The sequence below is a fragment of the Brienomyrus brachyistius genome, unplaced genomic scaffold (assembly GCF_023856365.1).
Source record: "Brienomyrus brachyistius isolate T26 unplaced genomic scaffold, BBRACH_0.4 scaffold250, whole genome shotgun sequence".
NCBI lineage: Eukaryota > Metazoa > Chordata > Actinopteri > Osteoglossiformes > Mormyridae > Brienomyrus > Brienomyrus brachyistius.
In genome coordinates this window covers 74,707-102,577 of record NW_026042525.1, presented here as the reverse complement: position 1 = coordinate 102,577, position 27,871 = coordinate 74,707, and the positions used below count along the sequence as shown (strand labels likewise).

General features: G+C 45.8%; 1 protein-coding gene across 1 annotated transcript; it reads right to left on the bottom strand.

Moving 5' to 3' along the window:
• Positions 1 to 332: 332 nt before the first annotated feature.
• Positions 333 to 27,797, bottom strand: LOC125728342 (intersectin-2-like). The gene is made up of 32 exons (XM_049005324.1): positions 27,782 to 27,797; positions 27,615 to 27,678; positions 26,716 to 26,853; positions 25,803 to 25,894; positions 25,306 to 25,568; positions 24,489 to 24,638; positions 24,153 to 24,293; positions 23,723 to 23,810; positions 22,788 to 22,927; positions 22,385 to 22,524; positions 21,781 to 21,940; positions 21,119 to 21,659; positions 20,742 to 20,866; positions 20,209 to 20,375; positions 19,983 to 20,103; positions 19,203 to 19,337; positions 18,152 to 18,376; positions 17,979 to 18,024; positions 17,623 to 17,744; positions 17,315 to 17,425; positions 17,045 to 17,249; positions 13,116 to 13,237; positions 12,783 to 12,889; positions 12,225 to 12,408; positions 11,795 to 11,893; positions 3,160 to 3,327; positions 2,725 to 2,937; positions 2,354 to 2,472; positions 2,136 to 2,218; positions 1,347 to 1,430; positions 1,049 to 1,222; positions 333 to 490 (listed from the first exon to the last, which is right to left on the bottom strand). Exons 1-32 carry the CDS (start codon positions 27,795 to 27,797, stop codon positions 333 to 335), a joined length of 4,701 nt encoding a protein of 1,566 aa, XP_048861281.1.
• Between the last annotated feature and the right edge of the window lie 74 nt (positions 27,798 to 27,871).

Below are 27,871 nucleotides of genomic sequence, written 5' to 3'. Positions count from 1 at the left end.
CCAAAAGGGCTTTCCTATATTTTGCATTTGTGTCAAACGTCCACATTATCAGAAGTACTCAGGAGTCCAGACGGTCTCCAGCAGCACTGGCATACAGCTCTCAGCTCACAGACGCCACCTGGCGAGTGAACGTGGCAGAACCCTGTCTGTGCTGGAGCCGGACTGCCCGTGGCATCAGCCTAGAACCTGCTCTGCTGATGCTTGCCGCTGGTTCCGGGGATCGGAATGAGCATCTCGTCAGGAAGCCTCAGCTCTGTCCGTTTGTCTTGGGAAGCGGGGTGGAGGCGGGGGCGGGGCGGGGGGCGTATGGCATGGCACCAATCCGCGTCGCCTCATTTGAGAGATTTTTGGTCGAACAGCTGCAGGTCCAGGCGCACCCACACCTCGCCTGTCGCCACCTCGTGCAGCAGCAGGCGCCTTGTCGCTGCTCCCTTGTTTTCCAGCTCCTTCTTGATGGTGGCCACAGGAACTTCAGTGCGGCCCAGGAAGTCTAACAATGATACAAGCAGCCATGATGAAAGCGGCCACCATCAAACGCTAGTAATAGAACACAGGCCATTGTGGCACAATGAAAGAAATTAAGCAATAGGGGGGGGAAAGAAATAAACGGTCAAACACAAAAGAAATTATCTAGTAGAAGGGTTGCAGTGAGACTGCAGAATATACCAGGGCATAAAGTAGAGAACGTAGTTCATCTGTATGTGTTCTTGGGCTGTAGGAGTAACCCGTACAAATACAAAGAGAATGTTCAAACTCACACACACAGAACCAGGGGGAGGATATGGAACCAGAACCCTGAAGCATGAAACCACAGTGATACCCCATGGAGAAACTTAAAATGACGTGTAATAAATAAATAAATTAAAAATAAATTAAAAGTTAAATTAAAAAAAAAAAAAACAAGACGAAACTTCAAATATGACACCCAAATTTTTCTAAGGGAAATTTAACATCAGCACATTTAACATCAGAACTGTTCCCAAGACGAATTTCAGGAAGTGTCAACGTGTAAAAAGAGGAGAAATAAACATCTGAAGAAAGGACTAACCATCGGGAGAGAACTGGTCCCTCTTGAAGATGGTGACACATAGAACATCCTGGTACAGGTCCTTAATGAAGAACTGACAGTTGAAGTTCCACTTGGGGTTGATTGTGTCATTTATTGTCCGGGAGGTGAAACACTGTGCCCCCATGGTCACCTCGCAATATGGATTACTCTTTCCTGGAGGGTGTAGGCCATCAAAAAAAACCATTAAACCCAACCATCAAGCCATACATGAGGTACAAGGCATTAGGGGGTTAGCGGCTGGAGTTTCGGGAGATAGGACTTGACCTTTGACCCTCACCATTGGGCTTGCAGGGCTTGAGCTCTGTGGCCTCCAAAATAGTGACCAGCAGGCGGCCAATGCCACTGGTTTTCAGGGAACGAGCTGGAAATGCATACAGCAAGTGATGCATGAGTCGAAAGACCAAGGAACAATAAATAAGATTCATAATAAAGAAGTTAAGATGCAAGGAACTCCCAAGGAATTGGCAGAAATAAGATACAGCAACTGGAAAAAAAAACTGTAGTTAATGGGGCACTGCAGTCTATGATAGGGTTATCAAGGGTTCAGTAATGAAGGTCTGCATAAATAGACTGTACAGCAACCAAAAGGGAAAGTAGTAGGTTCTTAAACTGCAACGGATGTGTTCACTGGAAGGACAGGCTGTGTAAAAGAGGGAAACTCAAATTCAGGAAAAACCAGTGCTCAGCTACAAACTCAGACCAAGATTTTGTTTTTACAAACCAGTTGAGTAGCCTTTGACTGACTCTCTATGCTCAACTGGTTGGAAGAAACAAATTCTTGCTCATGGGGTTTGTAGGTTCTGGCTGTGAAACGTCCAACATGGACTAAAACATGGGGTCAGGGTTCTGAAACACTGAATAGGGTAATGAATATATACTGGTGACTTAGAGGATTTTATATTACAGATACATAAATATACACACACACACATACATATAACTAAATTAAATAGGAAAAGGACAAGCAATTTTGTAGACAGATGAATAAAACCATTACATAATCAAACTGGACTGAAGGGTTATGCTAAGACACTGAAAAGGATTAAATGCAAATAAAATAGTTCACCTTGGTAAGCTTTCTCTCGCTTCTTCTTCTCAGTCTCTATGAAATGTTCTGAAGCAGCTTTGATTTTCTGCGCCCAGGCAGTCCTGATTGATTAAATAAGAAGAAACACCTGATTTGTTACCAGAACAGGACACCGAGGGAGCCTCCTTGTGGACTGAAGCCACAGCTTCCTTGTTCAATTCTCCTTAGTCTCTTCTCTAACTCCCTTCCTTCCCCACTCATTGATGTTCTCTGTCCTGAGAGTATAAACACGGTCGATGTGGGAGATGTGGAAGATTGGCTCATCGCTAGACGGATCGGAGGGCATCTTCACCAGAACTTCATTTAGAAACACGGGCTGGTTGGATAGAAGACCAAAATCGGGTCATAGACTCGCATTAAATTGGAAGTACACACAGTAGAGAAAGCCCGTAAAAATGGGCTAAACATACAACTAAGGAAATGGCACCTCTTTCTAGAAAGTTCTACTCCGAATTGTATGGATATGAAAAGTTCATTTAAAACGCAATGTATGATTTTGTGCCGTAAATGTAACTGTCTGGTATTGCTAGCCCCCTCCATTACTCCCCAGCATGAAAAAGAGTCTCACGTTCTTGTACATCTTGAACTGCATGTTGCACTTGGGACTGAAGAGCTTATCCGTCCCTGATGAGGTGAACTGCTTCACTGCTTGGGTGAGCAGCAGGAAGTCATTGAAGAGGAAGGTGTATAACTCCTTGTTGCTCTTAGTTTTATAGACCTTGCCGCTGTGTAGCAGCTTTCGGGGACCCAGGCAGTTGGTCAAGGAGTTGAATATCAAGTTCTGTAGGGAAATGGAACAATTGGAAGTGTCCAGTAAACTGTAGGAAAGCTGCAAAAATCCAGACCCTAACTTGTAGTAGGATTAACTCTGTAGACGACTTTGTTAGAGGCTGTGCATGTAAACAAACATTTGTTAAGAACTTCAGGAGGGAATATTGTAGATTATATAAAACCCAGGCTATAGACAAGAGCTTCGTGATATAGTTGCATTAGATGTGCTCACCTCAGTGATGCCTTCACACTGGACATGGCTCTGAATCCACTCTAACCTGTCGGAGTTCTCCTTCTCCCGGACCCCCTCGTTGACCTGCAGACAGAGCTCCTCGGCCCTGTCCAGAGCCTCCCGCAAGTGTCCATGGTCCAAGTGATTCTCTGGAGTGTTCTCGAGAATCTGGGGAGCAGGAGATTTGGAAATAGGTCTGGGACCTGCCTAAGAATGAACTCTGTCTTTGGACAAGGACTGTGGAGTTCAGGGTAGAGTGAAGTTACTGGCGGTTTGATGTTAATCAGATCCATCCATCCCATCCATCCATCCATAAATAAACTGGTGCAGCACGTTTTGTAACAGTTGACATCCAACATTTCACAATACCCATACTCACTGTTAGGTTGAAGAAACAGTTGTTAATCATTTCTGTATGATCAGCAATGAGTGTAAATATATATGTATACGTTATTTCTTATCTTCTAGCCACATACTCTTAGCTATTGTACTCTAAGTAGGTGGTTAACAGCTGCCTACTTAGATAAGAATCTCACTTCCCTCTCTTGCGCCCCCCATTGACTATAAATAAAGAAGCCAAGGGGAACCACCCTTTGTAACACATTCTGCTGTAGTTTGCATTGCAGAGAGTGTGGGTACCCTTGCAAGTAAAACTGTAACCTGTGTGTGTCTCGTAAATGTGGAGTTGGGGTGGAAACGCCGGGCGCTTTCCCCAACATAGAATTTGGTCCTTCGAGCCGGATCCGAGGAACCCCGAAGACGTCTCCAGTACGCCGAGAGAAGCGACACCGAAGTCTGTCGACAGCCACTCGAAGTCGGGTGCAAGAAAGACCTGTGATGTGAATTCGTCATCAGGCCGGTGGTTAGAACTGCGCTCGACGTCTGGTGATGTCTGAAGGACCTCGGTGACGGATCAGAGAGCACACTATACAGGTGAGAGATACGGCACCTAAGTGAGTAGGTGGCCAAGACATGCATGTGGTTGAGGTTAGCCGAAATTAACCGGGAGAGAAAGTAGGCGTTGTTGGAAATATATATATTGATGTATGTGGATGTGTTTTTATAGGTTTTAGATTAACCTACACGATCCACCCTAAAAGCAACAACATACTGGTGACTGAAGGATCAAGGACGGGTTTCATCCCTGAAAACTAACACCGCTGCTCTAATAGGGAGCAGTAGAAGGCCGTGTTAGTGTCCTCCTGAGGTCTCATGCCAGATACTTGCTTTTAGGATTTTTTATTTTTTGTAGTGTATCCATTAAAAGGTAACAATGGGGAAGAATCAAAGTAAACAAATGGAACTAGAGGGAGATGAGAAGTTTATGGAAGGATATAAGCCAGGATCAGGACAAATAAGTAGATGGAGGAAAAAACATGGGTTTGAAGGAAAACTCCACACTCCAGATATATATAAAAGCTCACAGACTTTTGTATAAAAGCTAAACTTAAAACTGGAGATGTTACAGACTACCAATAAGAAAGAAGGTAAAGACAGAAAAAAAGAATATGTTTTTTCTGATGCATGGTTGGAACAAAGTAAGTTAAGAGATGTACGTAGAAAACAGAGTATGCAACAATTACATGGAAGGATAGAGATAGTGTTTATGAGACGAGCAGATTATGGCAGAATAGCGCAATGTAAACAAAAAGATGGAGAGGAACCTGAGGATTTTATGGATAGAATGAGAGTTGTATTTAGAGGAAACTCAGGGATCCCATTTGATGAAGAGGCAGTAGGAGTGTACCAACAACAGCTAAAACGAGCTTTTGTCGCAGGCCTAAAGCCCGAATTGCGAAAATATCTTGACAAACATTGGGTACATCAGAATACTGGTTCAGTCCAACAAGCACTAGAATATGCCCAACACGCGCAGAGAGCGCAGAAACAGGAAAAGACAGACACAATATTCAGCGCCTCAGATGTAGTAGCGTTAGTGCAAATGAATCCTCCGGGGAGGGGAGGATTCAGAGGAAGGTCAAGAGGCCGAGGAAGGGGGAGAGGTGTTTTCAGAAACAATTACAGGAATTCGTCTCAGCAAGATAACATTTGCTGGACATGCAGGAAACCTGGACACTTAGCTAGGAATTGTAGAGTAGGGAAACAACCATATAACCCAAACTCCATTGAAAACAATGATCAATGACCCCCCTCGGAGGCCCCTGTTACCGACACCATCCGAGGCAAAACAGAGGTGATTTTAAGAAAGGAAACGGAGGTCACTTTACAAGACCTTTTAGATAAGGAAATAGATTTACAAGCAGTGTGTCAGTTATTAGCAGAAAGGCAGTGGGAAACCTTGCCAAGTCGGAAGTTAGTCATAAACGGCAAAGTATATGAATGTCTGTGTGACACTGGAGCATGTAGGACTGTCCTAACCTCCAGTCCTCCCGGAGTCACATATTCTTCATCAGTCATAAATATAAAAACGGCAGGAGGTCAGACAGACAGACATCAGTTAACAAACCCAGTTGCAGTAAAAGATAAGGAAACTGGACTTGAATGTCAAGCACAGGTGTTAATAAGCCCTTCTTGTCCTGTTAACTTGTTAGGTCGAGACCTTATGGTACAAATGGGCATTAGCGTGGTTGCCACAGCCACTGGCATGAAAGCAATCGTAAATGAGGAAGCTTATGTTGTGCAAGGAACCACAACACCACAATATTACTGGTCTCTGGACCTAGGGGGAACTGCACAGACACGAGAATTATTGCGGAAAACTAGAGAAAAGCAGTCCCCTAGACAGGCCCAGTTCATGCCTGACGATGCCTTACACGTCACTATGTGGTACAAAGACACCCTTGGACCAGATTACGTCTATGACAAAACGTTTCATGCCCTCCAAGACACTTGTATAATATATGTATGTTAACCCCACCACTGGGTTTTCAGCAGCCTCAGTCATTTTATCTAACAAGCAACAAGCTGTATTTAGAGAGAGAACACCACACGTATCTCTTTCAAAACCACCCCAGATGCAGTGGAGAGATGTAGAGATGTTCTTACGAGATTCTATGCACAGTTACAATGACTACCAACCCGTATCTGGCTCCTGTTGGAGCTATGATGAGAAACACAATGTGTGGCGGTTTCCTTTGGGATGGAGAGTTCAAACCACTCCCACCACACACTTAAAGGACCCAACCTGACAAATTTTTTCAACCCTGGAGGAGGGATCATGTCCAGATCTAGATCGCCTTCCAGAAGGGTTGTGGTCGTCCTCCCCCACTGATGTAGGGCTGGTAAAGGGATTCCCACCTTACAAAGTAACTGTGAAATCAGAACACCGTCCGGCAATACCCATTAAAACCTGAAGCAGAGAAAGGTATAGCCCCTGTAGTGCAAGACATGTTAGCATCAGGAATATTGCGAGAGGCTCCTGAAGCCACTTGCAACACTCCTATCTTTCCAGTCCAGAAGGGACATACAGGGAAATGGCGCATGGTGCAGGATTTAAGACCTGTTAATAACATAGTGCAACATGCAGCACCAGACGTGCCTAACCCACACTTATTGCTCAACTCATTGACTCCTGATAAAAGCTACTTCTCAGTAGTGGATCTTAGTAATGCATTTTTCTCAGTACCATTGCACCCTGATTCTCAACATTTATTTGGATTTACCTATAAAGGGAAAAAATATACATATACTAGACTCCCTCAGGGATTTTCTGAAAGCCCACATGTATATACCATGGCCCTTAGATACTCTATGAGTACCTGTGAAATACCATCACATAGTCAGGTATTACTATACGTGGATGATATCTTAATAGCAGCAGATTCAGAACAACATTGCAAAGAAACTACCCTAACTGTGCTTCAGCATTTATACAATACTGGACATAAAGCTTCTAAACAGAAGTTGCAGTACTGCAAAAAGACAGTTGTCTATTTAGGGCATAACCTTTCACAAAAAGGTCGCTCGCTGCTAGAGATAAGGAAACAAGCTATACAGGAAGCACCTAAACCACAGACTAAACAACAGATGCAATTATTGTAGAGAATGGTTACCAGATTATGCTTTTCTAGTTCAACCTTTGCAAAATTTAATATACGGGAAGGAGATGACTCTAAAGGACAAAATACAATGGACTGAGGACGGAGAAAATGCTTTTACAAATTTAAAAAGAATGTTGCAAACCAATGTGACCCTTGCTCTACCAGATTATCAACAACCATTCACCCTATGTGTAGATGCTAATCAAGGTTATATGAAAGCAGTATTAACACAGCCATTCGGAGCAAAAGAGAGACCGTTAGCATTCTATTCAAAACGATTAGATGCAGTAGCAGCTGGCTTTCCACAGTGTTTACAGGCCTGTGCAGCTGCTGCAGAAGCAGTAAAGGTATCAGCAGAATTGGTACTTTGTCACCCCCTCATACTTAAAGTTCCTCATTCTGTGTCTCTAATCTTGTTGCAGACACCGCTTCCATTCTTAACACATACAAGACATCTTACCTTAGTGTCACTTTTGCTCTCACAACGTAACATTGAACTTCAGCGGTGTGGCCTATTGAACCCTAGTACGCTTCTCCCTACCGCAGAGGATGGGGAGCCACATTCTTGCAAAGCAACAATAGAAGAACAAACAAAACCAAGAGCAGATATTCTGCAAACTTTTATACCAGGATCAGAAGTTGTTTATGTAGATGGCTCAGCATCAAAAAATGATATGGAAAAAAATAAAGTTGGGTATGCTGTAGTTACATCTACTGAAGTGTTAGAAGCCAATGCACTCCCTTCTACTTGTTCAGCACAAGCGGCTGAACTTTATGCTGTGATCAGGGCATGTGAACTGTTCAAGAACAAGTCACTTACTATCTACACTGATAGTCAATATGTGTTTGCAGCTGTCCATCACCATGCAAGAGTCTGGAAAAATAGAGGTTTTAGAACATCACAGGGCACATCTCTTACTCATACGAATTTGCTACTTAGATTATTAGACGTTGTGCATTTACCGACTCACTTTGCACTGTGCAAATGCAAAGCACACCAGACTGATGACTCTGCAGAAACCGCAGGAAATAGTTTTGCAGATAAAACCGCCAAAGAAGCGGCACTGAAACAACCTACCTTATCAGTGGCAGACATTCTTTTTATAGATAGCGATGTGCTATGTGATGCACAGATTCATGCTCCTAAAATAGAAGTACAAAGTTGGATCAAAAGAGGAGCAATACAACGAGAGAAAGTTTACTATATGAATGACAAGCCCATCCTACCAAAAAATTTATACAAAACAGCTGCTTTGGTGAGCCATGGAAATACTCATGTCTCAACAGGAGGGATGGTACATATCATACAACAATATTTCTATGCTATAAATTTTTCTGATTATGCAAAACAATTTTGTAGGACATGCTTAATTTGTTGTAAACACAATGCACAAGGAAACATCAGACCAAAACGTGGCCAGTTCCCCACAGCTGAGTATCCGTTTCAAGTTGTACATATGGATTTTATTGAATTATCTTGGTCACAAGGAAAGAAATACTGTCTAGTTATTATAGACACCTTTTCTAAGTGGGTAGAAATATACCCTGTAAAGCATTGTGATGCAATGACCGTTGCAAAATGTTTGGTAAGCCATTATTTCCCTACCTATGGCATACCTCATATTATAAGATCAGACAATGGGACTCATTTTGTAAATCAGACTATGTCCCTTTGCTCACAAGCATTAGGTTTTACGCTTAAGAATCATTGTGCGTATCACCCCCAGAGCGCAGGCTTAGTGGAAAGGACCAACGGCACTATTAAAACAAGGCTAAAAAAGACAATGGAAGAGACAAAAAGGCCGTGGCCAGAATGTTTGTCTCTAGTAAAATTATGGATGAGAATAACTCCCACTCCTGCAGGATTAACACCTTTTGAAATAGTGTATGGTAGACCATTTCCCCTAGCAACTGAAATGAATGACATAGAAAAAGCAGACCGAGAAAATACGCTGGCTGATTGGATGCGTAAACTACTAACATCACAACAAAAACATAGCCCCAGTAGTCTGCCGGTAAATTCTGTTTCTACTCAACAGGATAACTTGCAGCCGGGAGATTGGGTCCTGGTCAAGGTCCTGTTGCGGAAAGATTGGAGCACACCTCGGTGGGACGGTCCTTATCAAGTCCTCCTCACAACACCAACAGCAGTAAAGATCGCAGAACGACCTTCCTGGATACACAAAAGTCACTGTAAACCCATCAAGCCCTTATCAGAGGCCTCAGCAACAGAGTAGCAGTGGAAGTCCGCTACAAAGGCACAGTAACCAATAGGGTGCTGTTGTCTCAACCCGGTGAAGAAAACAACTGAGCTGCACTCTATTTAGGATGGCCCTGATAGGGTGGGGATGTGGTAAAGTGACTCTAGGGGTCATTCTTGTTGTAGGACTTGTATGGTTGTCCTGGCTCTCACCAGCTCCATTACAGCACCTACGGCGATGGACCCATGATGACTTCCATCTACGCCCGTTGCCCGCTGACCACTCACATCCATTTATGCAAAACTACTGGTACCGATATGTACATGATACTGTAACAGCGAAAAATGTGACAAATTGCTATGTTTGTTCAGTAATGCCCACTCATAGTGAAGGACCTACGGTGTATGGTAAAGCTATGAACATATCCCAAGCCAAGTGCGCTGCTTCTTTCGCAGGAATAGGATACCAGAGCCGTCTTTCCCTTATATTTTCGCTAGCAGGGGAAGATGTGAACATAACTATACCTGGGACTAATAGAATGACAGTGGTCCGAATTAAGTATCAGGAGGCTACAGGAAACTACCCAGATGACGTTGGGTTTCAAAATGGTACCTGTATACAGGATTTCTGGGTAGACTTCGCTGTTGCTAAAACTAATGTCTCACTTCCTTTTTCTGTCTTGATGGACCGAGACCCACTGACATATCAGCATGCCATTTGTTTTAAGCAAGATAATGGTACGCGATGGATAGGAGGAAACACCACGAACTGTAACCTAACATATGTAGACAGCATGTATGGATCTCCAATTTCGATGCTTCGCCCCAGTAATGGAACATATGTTAGGTTGTGTGGACCTCGTGCATACTTTGTCTTACCACCGAACTGGTTTGGAGTGTGCGCTCTTATTTTTGTTTCAGATCACACCTTCCTGATAGCACAGGAAAGTAAAACTTTCTTCAGAAGCAGGAGAAGGCGTTCGATATCAATACAACCCCATGATAGTGTGTGGGGAACCGACGTGCCCGCTGAACATAAATTGTGGGGAACAGGCAGTAAAGTTATGCTGGCCCTGTTCCCTGGGCTAGGAATTGGAAAACTCATGCTACGCGTAGAAACTCTAAATTATAGACTAGGTCTATTTATGAATGATTCGATACTGATTAACCAAAAACAAAATGAACAATTAGACATAACCAGACAGATGGTAATCCAGAATCGTATGGCATTAGACCTACTGACAGCCGCACAAGGAGGAGTATGTGTCCTCCTGAACCAAACGTGCTGCACTTACATTCCTGACAATGTGCACTCACCCAATATGACATCTGCCTTAGACCGCCTCCGAAACTTACAAAAAGTGATGACCATGGACAGTCGACCGCAGTCCTCCTCATCCTGGTTAGACTGGTTTATTACAGGAACATGGTGGTCAATACTGATGAAAACATGCCTACCTCTTCTTTTGTTTTTCATTTTATTTTTCTGTTGTTTTATTACTGTTATACCATGTTTGAAAATGTTTATTAATCAAGCTCTTAATGCTGCTTTTCGGACACGCAGTACAATGTTTCTCTCCCTTACCCAAACTATAGAGACAGAGCCTGTTTCCAGCGATGGCGATGAAGAAGACATATAATTCATAATGACGGCCGAGCCGAAAGCACCCGTGCAGGGCTCGGACCTGAAGAAACGGAATTAAATGTTTTCCAGGATAATGACAATGTGGTCTAAATGAAGGTTGTACCTAAAGTGCTTTTGCAACTTCTACAATGTTGATGCTTCTGATCATACTGTCATGATAAACAGGAGGGACTGTTAGGTTGAAGAAACAGTTGTTAATCATTTCTGTATGATCAGCAATGAGTGTAAATATATATGTATACGTTATTTCTTATCTTCTAGCCACATACTCTTAGCTATTGTACTCTAAGTAGGTGGTTAACAGCTGCCTACTTAGATAAGAATCTCACTTCCCTCTCTTGCGCCCCCCATTGACTATAAATAAAGAAGCCAAGGGGAACCACCCTTTGTAACACATTCTGCTGTAGTTTGCATTGCAGAGAGTGTGGGTACCCTTGCAAGTAAAACTGTAACCTGTGTGTGTCTCGTAAATGTGGAGTTGGGGTGGAAACGCCGGGCGCTTTCCCCAACACTCACTCTTCTGCCTGAAGTTTTTGCATTTCATTGGTATTTAACTCCAGCAAAACAGCACATTCTTTCTTGTATTTGCTGACCATGATGATGGTCACAACCATTATCATTTGGTCCCCAAAGGAATTGACACGAACTGCATCTTTGGCAGGGCAAAGTCATACGTAGCAGCAACCCAAATTGAGCTAAATCCAAGGCAAATTGGATGAGGCTAATTCGTCATGCCTCCCACATCGCACACTGAAGGAGGGACCACGGGTGACAATGTGCAGGACTTACGTTCTTTATGATGAGTGGATAGCGGGTGATTCTCTGCATAGGCTTCAGCAGGAAGCTGGACAGTGGCATACCTTTACACCGGTGATCTGTAGCGATTTTCTGAGAGAGAGACACACACACACTTAGGAGTCAGAAACCCTAGCCTACGTCCTTATCTAAAGCACCACTCTAAATTTCAGTCTAGGTGCTTTAGAAGAGTTGAGTCCAGAGGTCTCATAGAACATAGTATTGGCCCGCAAGATATCTTTGTAATTCATTTCAGAAGAAAATAAAGAACAGTTCAACATCCATTTAACCCGCTACCGCTTTTTCACTGAGGACATTTGGACGGCTGCAATTCTCCCGCTTACCGATCGCTCTGGAACAGCCTTTAACAATGAACTATCTACCCCTCCCATTTGTTCCAGGGCTGCTGCCCACCATTCCTCACCTTGAGGAAGTCCTTGAACTCGGGTTCCTTGTCAGTCTTTTGTTGCAGCAGGGCTGCACCGTTAAGCTGGCAGCTGCAGAAGCGGATGTAGGCCTGCATGTGCGAGAGCTCCGAGGCCAGGATGTCCCCAATCATCTGCACCGGCATCTTCTCGCCACCCGTTTTCTTCCTCACCCTCAGTGCCCTGCCATTCACAAACACAATCACCAAAACCGCAAAGGCCGCCAAGTCCAGTACCAAGCAATTTCTTCGTAAAAGTTCAGGTGAGTTTCAAAAACAGAATGCTGGCCAGTGCCATTCTCAACAAACATTCCAGTTTCCATGATCTTTAAGTGCAAAAACTGTGCAGCCTGTTTTGTTATTATCCATCGACTGCATAGATAATTCCTTTTCCTGGCACTTCTCTATTTCTGGGACTTCACTCTGCCTATGACATTTGCTGTTGTGGGACACGATACTCGCAGTTCGTATTCCTAGAGCAAGGTGGCAGCATCGGATCACGTTTCATTCCCAAGAATTTCAGCTACCAAGAAGAAACAAGCTTGTGGAAAGACACACTTGTGAAGTTTGGTGTTGGACATAATCAGGTCCTTCCAGTTGACGAAGATCATGGCCATTTCAACATCTGTCAGGCGTCCCGACTCAGACATGGGCTTGTAAAACACCTGGAGAAAAAAAAATGAGAGACGGGCAAAGTTGGAAAGGGTTAGTAAAGGTTAAGAGGGATAACAAAATGTTAGGGAAAATAAGTTAAACATGTTCTGGCACAAAAACCTACACTCAAAGCCCTATACATGAGATCCATGACAAGAATATAAAAACTCAAAACTGCAAATGCTTAAAGCAGACTGAAGTGCAAAGACCTCACGGGGGCCCCACTGCAGATCATACCTCCAGGACCAGCTGAAGGTCAGCCATGTATCGCTCCTCCGTCTCAATGAGCTCGTGGATGTAACCCTGTCGCTTCCTCTCCTGCGGACTCATGGTGTCCAGGCTGGTCAGGTCAGCACACCCTGCAGGGTCGGGGATGACGGGGGTGGGGGTGGGAGTGGGGGGGGGGGCAGCCGCGGTCAGCAGCTGTCTTGCGTGGCCCCAAACATGTGGCTAAACCACTGGCTTGAGAAGCCGCTACCCGGAGCTGTCGCTAAGTCACTGCGCGAGAACAACCCTCCCGTCCGTCTTACCTTTTGCTGAAAATTCAGATGCGCGCAGACGCTGAAACTCCATTGGGTAACTTTCAATACGCCTTTTTGCATGAGCCTCATCCCCAAGCCTTAAAAACCGCAGCCAGGTTTCCTCTCTCGAACCCATTTTGCCTGGGACTGTAACCATCCTAGTGCTTAGCTTCTTGAATAACCTGGTCCTGGATATATATATATATTAGACGCTAATAACCAAACCTCACACCATCCTTGTGTAAGACAATGACTTGCCAAAAAAAAGCAGGTGCTTTTTAAGCAAATCCTTTATTTTCACGATAAATGTACATATGTATAATTTGAGGCACATTTTCAAAGTAACACAGCTTGGGAACTTTAACACAGACAAACTGACTTGACTACTGCCAATGCACTGTGGGTAAATTCCCAGTGGGGCCAAATGAAACCTCAAACTGCATAGACTGTTTAACAATTAATGCAAGGGATTCATTCAAAATGCATCTCTCTTGCCAGCAGCATAAACAGATTGCAAATTTGCATAAACAGAGCAAACCTTTAATTGCTTGCAAAATGTTTTCCAAGTAGAGGATATTTTTCAGCTGTTAAATACCTTATTCAGACATTTCTATGCCTTACTGCAAGTAATCACACATATTGTAGACTGAGCACACAATATCACAGTCATCCATTTTTTTTTCATTAAACTGCACTTTCATATAAAATAAAATAAGTCAATACAACTAAGAGTAAAATCTGGGCAAACCAGGTTACATTCAAAATGCTTGTAGTTTTACTACAAAGTGCCGCAGCAGTGATGATTTCTTGAACACTGAGGCACAGAGAGTTTCACCCTGATGTGAGAGCAAAAGACCACACTTTATAAACCACCAAATCTGCCATTTTTATCCTTAACCGAGTAATACGATTCTTTAGCATTTGTTCCAAGGACATTGTCAACACATGAATTTACCTCTGGCTAATAGTTACACTGGCATGGACCAAATAGTCAGCAGGCACCATGCAGAAGGATAATCTTCAGAGTCTAAACCTTAGTGACCAAAAAAAGAATTAGCCCATCTAACATCTGAATTTTATCAATAACCAAATAATCAATGGTATCTAACTGCAAGGCAGATTTTCATTTTAAGTTGCATGAAAAAGCAAAGTGTGAGGCTCAGTGGGCTAAAGCCTCGTTTTTCGCCCAGCCTCAGTACATCTGCGGGTCCTTCAGCAAGGCCCTTAACCCCCAGCTCCCTGGATGCTGCTATGGGTGGCTACCCTTTGCGGCCAGCTTGCTGTCACTTACAGAAAGCAAACTGGGGGTGGCGTAAAGAGAATTTCCCCATAGGGCTCAATAAAGTATCAATTATTATTAAATAAAGACATGTATCTTAGTTATAACTAGTTTTTAAACTTGTTAGAACCCAGAAACCGCAAAACATGTACTGTTAAACACCAGCAGGCCTTGTTTCGTTAAAGGTTATGCATATAATTACCTGAATTAACCACTCCATCTTGGTGGGGGGGGGGGGGCATTTACATTGACGTTACCTCCCTAAGGTCACTTAAAGCAAAAAAAAATATATTCTAAAACATTTCCAGTATTATGGCAGATCAGCTGAAAACTCACAGCATCCTGGTCCAAACCCCCTCAGGCGGGAAAGCGGCAGACACTGCACCGGGGCACTAACAGGGCAAACCAAAGTCCACCAAAGCCCGCCGCGAGTGTTCGGAAAAAACAGCAAACAGTGAAGCAAGGACCCAGAACTTTGACCCTCGAATGGCTCACCGACCCCCACATAGGGAAAAGATGAAGGCTGCAACCAGTGTATGACTGCCTGCTTGAATACCCTTCCACTCCATACATTATAACAAATAACACCCTCAAAATACACAACTACATGTAAGGCAACAAAGGTTTCCCCTTAGTCTAGGTATGTATGACGAATATTCTACACACTATACCCATAGGCAAAACACAGTACTTAAAGAAGTACGTAAACAGCCAGTAATCGTTGAAGCTCATGTGTCGCCGTAGGCAAGCTACACCACCAGGGCCCCCTGTCTGCGACAAAGTGATATTGGCTGGCTAAGGCAGCGCCTCACCAAAAGATGGCACCCCAGGTGGCTGCCTATGTCACCTAATGGGTTGACCAGCACTGAGCACAGTACTATAGCTAAAGCCATGGGATTTCGTAGAGGGAGAGGATTAGGGTTAGGGTTAGGGTTAGGGTTAGCAGGGTTAGGGTTAGGGTTAGGGTTAGGTTTGCACTCATGGGGTTGGCAAAAAAAACCTACCAATGGAAAGCATGTGTCTGTGTACATGTGAATTCATACTGTGAACACACGCACACACACTTATGCAATTACCCAACGGTACGTAGCCCATAACTGAACTACAAGCTAAGCGTAAACGCACCGTTGCCTGCACAGATTATCCCAGATTTTCCATCTGCGCAGTAACATTCAGATATAACTGTCAGTGAGAGACGTTTTAACAAACAAACAAAAAAAAGTTAGGATACTCAATTGCACTTAGGGTAAAAAGCCATTTTTGAAAGAAAAATATGTTTTAAATAGTTAATGACTATGACTCTACATACCTTCACGCTCTCCCAAAAAGCTGTTTAAATGATATGCTTTATACTTTAAATATGGCATCAGCATCTATCACTGGCATTGTAATTGCTTTGCATCATAAGCAAGAACAATTTTAAAGACTAAAAACATGAATATAAAAATTACAGAGGGGGGCACTTGCTGTTGGACTGGTAGGTGTGTGGGACCTGCTTCAACACATGAGGAAAAAAATTTAAATAATAATAATAATAATAATATTAAAGCAGAAGTAAAAGAAAGTGAATTTGATGAGAAGGCAGGCCCTATCCAGCGAGGAAGCATTGACTGATATGGAGCACCTAAAGGGTATCTGAACAGCTCTGAGAAGCTGTGGAGGAAGAGGCAACGATGCCGTCCTACAAGAACAACACAGATAGAGGGAAAGATGGAGGGAAAGGTGGGGGGGAAAGAAGGGAAAGATGGCAGGAGAAGAGTGTAAGGAGGGTGGACGGATGGATGGAAGGAGAGGAGTGCTTCTCTGAAGCACAACTCTGAGAAGAAACCCAGTCCTAATAGGCGGATGGCAGAAGAGAGAGTATGCACGCCATGATGTGGAAACTCATCGACCCTCTCATCATGGTTTTTTATGAAGACATTTGCCAATACCAGGTAGTATCTTTCAAACTGCCCTACTTCACATCACCAGGCCTCCCATGAGGTCACCAATGAATCATTTCTTATCTGTGTTTAGGTTTCCCCTGCAGCACACAGCTACTGCAAACTCTCTCGATTCATCTTTGGACACAAACCATTTCTGTTCAGAAAGTCAGACCCAAGCAGGAAGCCAAACCGTAGCCTTGGTAGAGCTGCAGTCAGCAGGAGAACAGCCCTTTGAGAGACCCATACAATGCAGGTGGGCACTGTAACGTGGGTCAACTTTTACCCGAAGGTCACTTTCCACCTTAGATTTTGGAACTACCGCTCTCTCATTTATTGCCAACAGCATGAAACACTAGGCTGCAAACTTTGTATCTTAAGACATTTGCAACTATCAACAAGACAAACAAATATTACTTGGGGGGGGAAAAAAATTAAACTTACATTGTTGACTGGGATCGGACTCCGTGGTCATCTTGACGTAATTGGTGGGGAACAAGCCGACGACGCCATTCAGCTCCCCTTTCCACCAATCAGCATCGTCCTTGTTCAGCACATTGATCAGTTGACTTTTGGAGAAGCTCATCTCATCCTCGTTGCCCGCCTTGTAGTCGTACATGGTGATGACCTGGCAAACTGAAGGAACAGCCAACATGTAGGAAAGGCTGTTACGGAAGATGCAGACGGAGATCATCGCAGATCTTGGCATGTGATGCTGTTGATCTTACTTGGAACTGGAGCTGGTGTGGACTTCCCACTGGTGGGGCCCAAGAGCTTGACGTGGGAGGCGGGGAACCATCCGTTCTGGCGTTTTTTACCCCTAGCCTGGACAGATACAAGACAAGAGGTTCCTCATCAGGACATACATGCCAACCTAATTTAGGACAAATGCATCTGACCTGAGAGAGACCCGCAACTCAACTTCAATGCCTCCTCCCAAAAACAGCCCAGGATTAGACCTCATTATGGGCGGCCTCCACATTTGATTAACGTCACTATCATGACAACACGGGTCCACAGACCTGCAGAACCCCTTGCCACCACCCAGATGGGTTCTTGCCCTGGATGAGGATAAGCTGTCCCGGGGCCAGGCTCAGCTGCTCCGCTCCGGTGGCCGTGTACGCAGTCGTCACTTGGGCAACCTCTGTCATACACATTCACAAATGAATGCGAACGCAAACAAGCACACGTGTTCAAGGTAGATAGAGCTTCGCAACAGTCGGCACTCGCAAAGACTATTGAACACAGCTGTGTTTCACACAGCCTAGCTGCAGATGCACCAGCATCAATGGAAAGGCAAAGATAAAGGTGTGTGGTGGCTGCCAGTGAATTTCTTGGCTCTTTACTGAGTGGTGACTGTGGGATCCCGCATCCTTACCTGGCTTTTTGCCGACTCCACCTGACTTTCCAGTGGTGCTATATGTCTGTAGACAGACACACATATTGGTAGAGGTCAGAGTAGCAAAAGTTAGCCTGTCATGATTTATTATTTATAGACAATAAACTCTGCAGTTTAAGTATCTCTGAGAAAAGTCGTTCATGACAATTTACTTCAGATTCCTTTGGCGTTACGTAGTTGGAGGGGAAGACTCCACTCCTGTCTCCGATGTACCCTTTCCACCAGTCCCCTTCTCTTTCCGTCACAACGACGGTGTCTCCTTCGTTGAAAGTGAGGTCTCCTGACTCTGGGCTTTCATAGGTATATAAGGCTACATACTCTGATTGGATGAGAGACAGAATGGCCAAATGATTTTTAACTGCCACAAAACCTGCCTTCTGATTAGACAGAAAATCAACGGTCAACAGCCAGTGACAAAATCCGGCTTTCTCCTTTTCGACAATGGCCTCTCACACCAGACCCTGTTTCAAGGTTACTTCTGACATGCTAGCAGCAATACCATTAATATCAAGATGATTAAAAGGTACGCAAGAGAAGTCAAGATGACAATATGGCCAAACAAAGTGAAGAGTAGTGACTGGCTAAAATGGAATGTTGGGTATCAAAGAAAGACACAATGTATGCAAAATGCGCTTCTGCTTAGCTTAATTTAACTTCTTTTCATTCAAATTCTTCCCTGGAAAAGAAACTTACCTTCTTGTAGAGTATTGTCAGGGTTATTGAACTCATCCACAGAAGAATATAGGGGTCTGGCAAAATAAAGTGAAAAAAAATGGATCGGCGATTCTGCTCATACGCATTTTTCAATAGAAAAAGAAAAAAATCCCTTACAAATTGATCTCGCTTATCTCAACCAATAATATAAGCACAAAAACATCACAATAGCATTCATAAGTGTTGAGTCAATCAGTCAAACCAAATTTACCATACTAAATCTAGCACATTTTCTCAAACATGTCACAAAGAAAAGGCAGGGATTATTTAAAATCACTCCTAGATGCCTGCCCCGAAAAATGCAAATCAAATACCACTTCAGTAATAAATACGTAGAAATATGGAATTAGAATAAGGAAATGGCTCAGTAAATGACCACCAGTCTCCAGGTAGCTGACAGGCTTTGGTCTGAGCAGAACCAGAACCCTTCTGGAACCTCCCGAGGAACCGCCAAGAGTGTCACTTACTCATTCCGGCTCAGCCCTGCACCCCATTCAGCTCCCCCAGCCACCAGTTTTCCTGCTGCTCCAGCACCGTGATGATGTCATCCTTGGAGAAGTTCAGGTGGTTGTCCGTCTTGGCCGTCCAGGAGCACAGCGCTTGCACCTGGAGGCCACTTGCCACCTGACAACGCAGAAAACATGTCTGTCAGCCGGGACACCACTCAGGAAACAAGATCTGATCTAGACGTACTTGAAACTACCTTAAAAATCCCCCCAAAAATGGACATTTTGATAAATGTTAACATGAAAGTTTACCAACTTATGAATATACCTAGAAAGTTAACACTCTCGTGCATACATGGTACATCTCAGTGTATTGTTATATATGTGCAAACACATGCACAAATATGACCAAAAAAACAACATATATACAAACTACACTATTAGCAAACATAGTTGACTTGTTTATGGCGATAAAATCATGCATTTGTGTTGGGGGCCCCTTGCTGGCCACAAAGTCACCACCTTGTGGAGGGGCCCCAAAGTGGCTTTTTAAATGGGTCCCCAGAAACAGCAAAGCATAGTACAGAACAAAATACTGCAGTAACGTGCAAGACAGTCGCAGAAGCAGTTGAAGGCTTCTGAACAGACATGGTTCAGATGCAGCCATGCAAACAGGCCACAGACTCACTGGCACATAAATACGCATAGGCATGCAGTGGAAATACAGAAAAAGAACACGACCGATCGGGTGGGGCCAGTTCTGAATTCTCACTCGAGACAGTTACGGTATTCTTCAGGTAGGGGGCGCTCCCAGGATAACTACCTGTCCATACTCCATAGAGGCAGAGCCTGGAGGGTGGGTGGGAGTGAAGGCAGAGTTCTGCCCTGCCCCCCCAGGAGTGCTCTGTCCTGCTGGGAAGGTACTGGAATTAGCCTCCGCCTTGCTGAAGTAGGGACAGACCAGGAGAAAACGGTCAGTGAGACCCACATAAGCATTCAGATATGACACAGGACCAGTTTAGATGCTGGACACCAAGGGGCAACATTACCTTGCAGAGACTGAGGTAGATGCAGTTGTGGGCATCAGAGCCTGCTTGGTGCTGGCCGCAGATTCCGGTTGGCTGTGCTTCTCGACGTAGCTCTCAGGGAACCAGCCCATCTTGCCCTGGTAGCTGCCATACAGCCAGCCCTGCTCGCCTTCCGTCTTCTCGTCCACCTGCGGACTCAAGGCGATTGGTTAAGGGCTACCACATGACACACATGGGCGTACTATCCAAAACCAGGTCACGACTGGCCAGAAAACACCCTAAAACATATGAAAGGAGAAATGTGCCATTAATAAATTAAATATGTCTACATGTTTATTTATTTTGTCACAGGGGCACTTGTACCCCTCTGTCCTCCCCCCCCCAAAAAACTGCTCCTTGTTGCACTTTATGGTGAACAAAAGGATTCTAGATCTAACTGTAAAACACCCGAAAAGGATTCAGAAAAAAAGAGCTAATCAGGCACCAGGGCAATGATTCAGCACATTTAATTTATGGTACAAACAGATTAACATATGGGGGTGCACTCTGTATACCTCAATCAAGCTGTCCGTGTCAAAGGTGAGCTCGTCCGCGTTCCGTGCTGTGAAGGGGTACAGGGCTCTGTAGGTTGTCAGGGAGGCCGATTTCCTGTGCGTTGACTTGACGGGTCTCAAATTCCCTGCAACGACAGTGAGTCAGTCACCTCCTTGTGTGACTGTTCTTCAGAACGCTGTGTCACTAATGACGCACTGCAGCTATTGAACCAGCACACGACACCTCGGGTCTGCTGATGGGACACTTGCATTTGGAGGCTGATGAAGAAACTGTACAAACCCCACCGCTAATGGTAGCTTTACGTGTCTGAGATTGTGATTTGTCACTGCGTTTCCACACCTCCCGAAGGGGGCTGCATCGAGGCCATAATCCTTACCTTTTCGCTCCTCTAGGCCCCTGATCAGGGCCGACAGCTTCTCATGAATGTCTGTCTTGCCTAAATTGTGCTGCTGCTGCTGCTTTTGCTGCCGGGCCTCTTCCTCCCGCTGTCTGGCCACGGCCTCCTCCTCCTGTTGCTTTCTCCTCCTGTCCTCCTCTCGCCGTCTCTCCTCTTCCTGTCTCTTCTTCTCCTCTTCCAGCCTCCTCCGCTCCTCCTCCTGTCTCCTCCGCTCCTCTTCCTGTCTCCTCCGCTCCTCTTCCTGTCTCCTCCGCTCCTCTGCATCCCTGACAGCAGCTATCTGAGCCCGCTGACGTCTTCTCTCCTCCTCCTCCCTCTCCAGCTCCTGCTCCTCCTCCTTCTTCCTTCTGTTCTCTTCCTCTTGCCTCCTTCTCTCTTCCTCCTGCCTCCTCCTCTCTTCCTCAAATCTCTTTTTCTCTTCTTCCAGTCTTTTCCTCTCCAGCTCTAGCTTCCTTCTCTCTGCCTCCACCTTTCTCCGCTCCTCCTCTTGCCGCCTCCTCTCCTCTTCCTTCTGCCTCCTCTCCTCCTCCGCCCTTTTATGTTCCTCTCGCCGCCTCTCCTCCTCTATCCTCTTCTCCTCCTCCCTCTTCTGGGCTTCCTCCTGCCTCCTCCTCTCCAGCGGCCCGGCGGTTCCGCTCAGCCTGCTCCTGAGCGGCGCGCAGTTTGGCCCGGAGTTCACGCTCACGTTCTTCCTCCTCCTTCAGCTTGGCCTCCCGCTCCTCCTGGATCCTCCTCCGCCGCTCCTCCTCCTCCCGCTCCAACTTCACACGCCACTGCCGCTCTTTCTCCAGCTTGGCTTGCCTGTGAATGACATGATGCATCACATTGAAGCTGAATTTGGCCCAGCACCACATCATGGCCCTTCAATCACGTGATGCAGCTATATTTTCTTTAAACAAACCATCAAGGTCACGTCATCCATTCAAATTTAATGCTTTAACTGAACTTTGTCACACTGGGTCTGTAATTGACATTAAAATTGCTCTTAGCCATCTGACATGTTCTGACATTATGTAGGTGATGTGTTGACCCACTTAAAAATAGAAAAACAAACAAAAAATAAGTAAAAGGGAGCTCTGGATCCCCAAGGACCAGCTTGGGAAGCACAGTGTTAAAGTGATATTAAAAAGCGATTTAGGACAGGTCAGTCACCATTGCAGGGAAACCAAACCTGGCACCATGACAGCCAACAGAAATGCAAAAACGACAACAGAGCATGCAGGCCTTGCAGGAGGCCTAGCTCACCTGACCGCCTCCTCCTCCTCTCTCTTCCTCCTCTCCAACTCCAGTTCTCGCCTCCGCTGCAGGTCACATAGCTTGTCGGCCTTGACCTGCCGCAGTCTGTCCAGGACCTGCTGCTGCTTGGTCTGGCTTTCCCGGAGCTCCTGTGGGAAGGGACCGGGCCCGCACCACCATTAGCGCAGAGCACCAAGCCACACCGCCAACCACCACTCGCTATACAAGGTACAGACACCAGATCCAATTCAGAACACACGGGATTCTGGGCCATAGATTATGGATGTTTTGAGGCTTCACTTCTCCACTTTATTCTATTTACAAATGCTACTGGCCCCTGTACAGCACACTGGGCTAACTAGAGGCAAGCCACAACATTGATGCCTTTCTACCACCAGTAATGCCTCCTCACCTTGATGTCCACGTTGTACTGGTCCATCTCCGACAGTTTTGCCACGGTATCCTTCTCCAGCACATCCAGCTGCTCCTTGAGTTTCCGACAGACGATGTCCTTCTCAGTCACGCCCCTCTTTACGGAGGAAAGTGTCGGACCTGTATACAGAAACACTACCTCTAAGCAAGACCCTTCACCTGCAATTGCTTCATCCTGGGACTGACAATCTACATCTAAGCCCTGCAAGGAAGTCCTCCAACTTGCAGGGAAAACTGCAAGGGGGTTGGTGGCAGGGTTGGCACTCCAGCCACCGGAAAAAAATGTACACTGTTCCATTCCATTCGGACTAGTGTGATGCTGAGGTGTCACCCGCTGCACGACTACACTCAGGTTCTCATCCCTGAGGTGGTTCGTGTGGAGGGTGCAGCAACGTGCTGTATCAGCAGGGGGCCCTTACATTAACAACCCTAAGTGCACCTCAAGGTTATATGGTAAGTATTTTCTTGTTGACATGTGAGAGGGAGGGCTGTGACAGATAACCTGGCCCCCACAATCCCCCACTCCACCCAAACCCTACAGAGCCGAGATGAGTTGGTAGCCGACTTGTGCCCAGAACTTCTGGAAACTCCTGTACTGCTGGAAAAGCCTTCCAGGGGGGGTTACATCTGAAAGCTGGCTGAAAGAACGCCAAGATTCTGCATTGCTGTCATCGAAGCAAAACTGTCGACTGCCTCCAAGCCTTTTAGTCTAAGGTGAATAATGTAGCTAAAATATAAAGATGTATTACAAGTGGGTGCATCCAAACTTTTGTCTGGTAGTGTACACCTACATTTTAGAAGCACAAGAAGCATGTACCACCCATGTGCCACCATGACATTTAAGTACTTCAAGAATGACTGCAGGGGGGGGGGGGCGCCAGGTAACGCAGGGAGAAGCAGGGAGATCAGACTCACCAGACCTACTGTTCAGCCCCATGTTGCATAGGATCTCCTTGCATCTCTGCTGCTCCACAATCAGCTGAGAATGTTTTCTCTGCCCCTCCTGCACAAAAACAGGCCAAACTCCCTCAGAAAGCTGGAGAATCCTGAAATAAACCCTCCCTGGAAACTTCACCCTATCTATCTATTGCTTTTATAGTAAATTCCCCCCCAAAAAAACTGCACATTCTCCAGGAAAGGTGTGAAGAACAGTCTCTCCCTTGGTTGCCAAAATCTGAAGACTGCTAATCAGACAGGAGTGGCACAGCTGTTGTATAACGCACAGCAGACATAACGCCAGATCACATGGAAAAAGAACCGTGTTGAATCTATTTATCAGTGTTGCAGCTGGTGCTCGTCCCATAGCTGCTGGGATCTTGGACGGCAGCGGAGGAAGGCCGCAGACCTCAAGCTGCCGCTGCAGGGCGTTGACCTCCAGCAGGCAGCTGTCCTGCTTCTGACTGATCAGTTCCAGCTCTCCCTTCTGGATGCTCCTCTTGCTCTGGACGTCCCTGAGTCGGTCAGAGATCTGCTTGTGCTTGTCTCTCTGAAATTAAACAGTGGTCTTATGAGTCCTGAGGGCGGGAATATTGTCGCTGTGGACACAAGCATGTGTACCATTGACATCTGAAAGGAAAACGTGCGTCTCTGATAGTGCGATTTCAACAGCTGGCTGTTCCTCGTTCCTGAAGGGGAATGCAGTCGGTCGGGGCAAACAGGTGCAGGACGGCCTGGTCCTCACCACAGCCTCCAGCTCCAGCTCCAAGCTCCTCTTCTTGGCCTTAAGCTTGATGATGTCCTCTTGTTCTTGGTTCCTCTGATTCAGCAGCTCCTGTCGCCTCCTCCACTCCCACTCCATCTTCCTCTGACGCTCCAGCTCCTGCTTAGCAGCCTGCAGGGACACACACATGATCACGACCAAACACACACACACACACACACACACACACACACACACACACACACACACACACACACGCGCTAATCACAGGTCGCACACGTTCACACACAAGCTAAACCAATAACCAAATACATGCTGTCAAACCTTCCCAGCCATTCAGAGATGTACATAAACGGAGTTTCACCAGTAAACTAGTTTAATTAGTTATAATGCTGTATTTGCCCAACACAGGGTTACAATAATGAAGTTTTATTAACTTCCAGCCAATTATCACAGGGGGGCCTGGAGTCTATCCAGGACAGCACAGGGCACCAGGCTGGGGGGGTACACCCTGGACGGGATGTCAGCCCATCGCAGGGCACAAAACATGCACTTACACTAGAACCTCGCACTGCAGAGAATTTAAAGGCACCAGACCACCTAAGGGCATGTTTTTGGAGGAAGGCCACACAACACTGGGAGAACATGGAAACTCTCAAAGAGTGGAGGTGGGATTCCAACCCCCAGCTCTGAAAGGTATGAGGCAACAGTGCTGGTGAATCGCCAACAACATTAATTTGCTAAACCCAAATGTGATTGGCTGGGACTGGACCAATGACCAAAGAGCGACTGCCTAACCCCAAGTACAATGCTAGCATTCCATACTAGAAAGACTGACCTCCTTGCGTTCCAGCTCCTTTAAGCGCTCTTCCTCCTTCTGCCATTCCAGCTCGCGTTGCCTCTCCAGCCGCCGCTCCTGCTCCTGTTGCCGCCTCCTCTCCTGCTCCCGCGCCTCCTGCTCACGCCGCTCCTGCTCCTCCCGGGCCTTCTGGGCCCGCCTCTCTTGCTCGCGCCGCTCCTGCTCCTGTAAGACCTGCCGCCGCCTCTCCAGCTCAGCGTTTCCCCGCTGGAAGTTCTCCTTTAGCTTGTCCTCGAACGAAACTGCAAGGAGGGCCATGCACACGCACACGTGGTAACCATGGCAATAGGGGCAGTGACCTTTGACCTCCTGCAATTCAATGTGAATCAGGTGATTCTTTGTAAAGATACTAAGAACGGCACATCACTAATACACACTTGTGTCACCAAAAACATTCACTAGCTGAAGGTGCCTGTCTTTGTGTGTGTGTGTGTGTGTGTGTGTGTAAATCCGTCTGTCCGTTCTACTAATGCTACCATTACTCTTTGTCTTCTGGGGTGGTTCAACTTGAATTTCTTCAGGGACGATGGTGCGATTCAAAGGAAGCAATTCCCCCTGCTTCCCCGTTCTGCAAAATACAACATGCCTCCGTGTAGGTAGAAGGTGCTAGAACCTGAGACTCTGAGTCAGGCTACACAGGAACAACCACCATACAGCTTCCCGTGCTCACTCATCAGGAGTCCCTTAGCTGGGCTCAGTCGAAGTATCTCAGTGTATGGGGACACTCTCCCTTTCTGTAACAAAGCCTCCTAGCCTGTGATTCCAGATGGGTCAATGTCCAGCCTGACACAGCATATTCAACCCCCCCGCCTTTCCCCATTCATTACATATAACTATGGAAAAAAGTTAGAGACCATAGCACCAATTTTTGTTTCACTCAGTTCTCCTTTATGGGTATGGATCTGTGAATAATGTTTTTTTTTCTTTTGCAAACTGCAGCCTGGTTCTTTCCTGCTTCTCATTAATGAAGGGCTTCTTCCTTGCTTTATGGGACTTCAGCCCTGCTTCTATGAGCCTGTTATGAACTGTCCTAGCAGTGCACCTCACACCTGCACTTAACGTTTCCACCAAGTACAGGTCACTTGAGGTCATGATTCATGAGGCACTGTCGGATAAGTGAACGGGCATCTCAAGCATTGGGAAGTCGTTTCCACCCTTTACCTGGCTGCTTTCTGGCCTTTCTCAGTGTCTCCCGTTTCACCATATTCTTGTACACTTGCGTACTTAGAACCTGGAAGCAACCTGACGCTCAGCGTACCTTTCTGCCAGCAAAACCAGCTTTAAACAAGCAGATTTTTTTTCCAGTATAGAGTGGTCTCAATTTTTTTCCAGAGCTCTATTTACTGCTCTGCCGGGTTCACCGATTGGCCACCGGCGGCGGCTGTCTACCTGACGGAGGGGGGCACCAGGTCCCCGGGAAGCGTGAGGGGCAGCGGCTGTCCGGCCTTCGCCATGTCCACCAGGTGCATAGCCAGGATGAACTCCTCCCCTGTCAGCTGGCCGTCCTTGTCCACATCTGCCAGGTTCCTTGGGAGAACATGTGGGAAGGTCAGTAATCGAACCGGGTGCACAGATGGCGAAGACCAGCATAACTTCACCCAGACCATGAGGGGTCCAATTTAAAAACCAAACTAACCTACAAAAAAATGACAACTTACCCTGAGTTTTGTCCAACTGTAGGCTAATGCAAGTGTTCCAAGCATGTTTAAGGTATGCTAGGCTAGGCTATGAAGTTTGTTAGGTGAGCTGTAATAATAAAATGTATTCTCACCTAACAATATATTTTTTAGCAGTATTTTGAGAGACAGACATATAAAAAACAAAATGCCTTTAAATTTTTTTATTTTTTTTTAAAGCAGTGATTATTGCAGCACATTAAAAACCTGCGACACGCTTCCTATTAGTTGATTATCAGTAGGATCCCATGAGTCACAACTCAGAAGTACAGACCTCCTGCCTCGAGCCGTCGCACCAGCTGCCTGACGCGTGCTAACAGGAACAGACCACTTAAGAAAAGCAACCAGCCCTGGAAATATCATGATGGCTTCTGAAATCAGCGCAGGGTCAATTGGAGCAATTAGAGGTTGTTCAGGGGACCAGCAGAGAAATCACTGCCAATCCGGGGACTTGAACTGTCGACCTTGCGGTTACAGACATATGGTCCTCACCTGTGGAGCCACACACTGCCCGCATAGAGTGGATGCTGAAAGGATTGAGCTACGTAATTTAAGAGGGGCAAATAAACCAAGCGCACCACTGCGGCCGTGAAGAATTCAGTGGACACTCACCAAACAGTGGCTAGCTGAGTCTGAATGAGCTGGGATGAGGCCAGAACGTTCCTGACCTGCACACCTGCAAGGTAGAAAAATGGCGAGGGGAATATGAGCTTCAAGCTGAACGACCTGAAAACTGTGGGGGGGGGAGGGGGGGTTCCCACCAAGAAACCACCATTAACGTACAAAATGTTTCATAATCTAGCTCCCGTCGAACACAGCCTGCAATGTCACTTGTGAGCTGTGACTCATTTAATTACTGGAGTAATTAA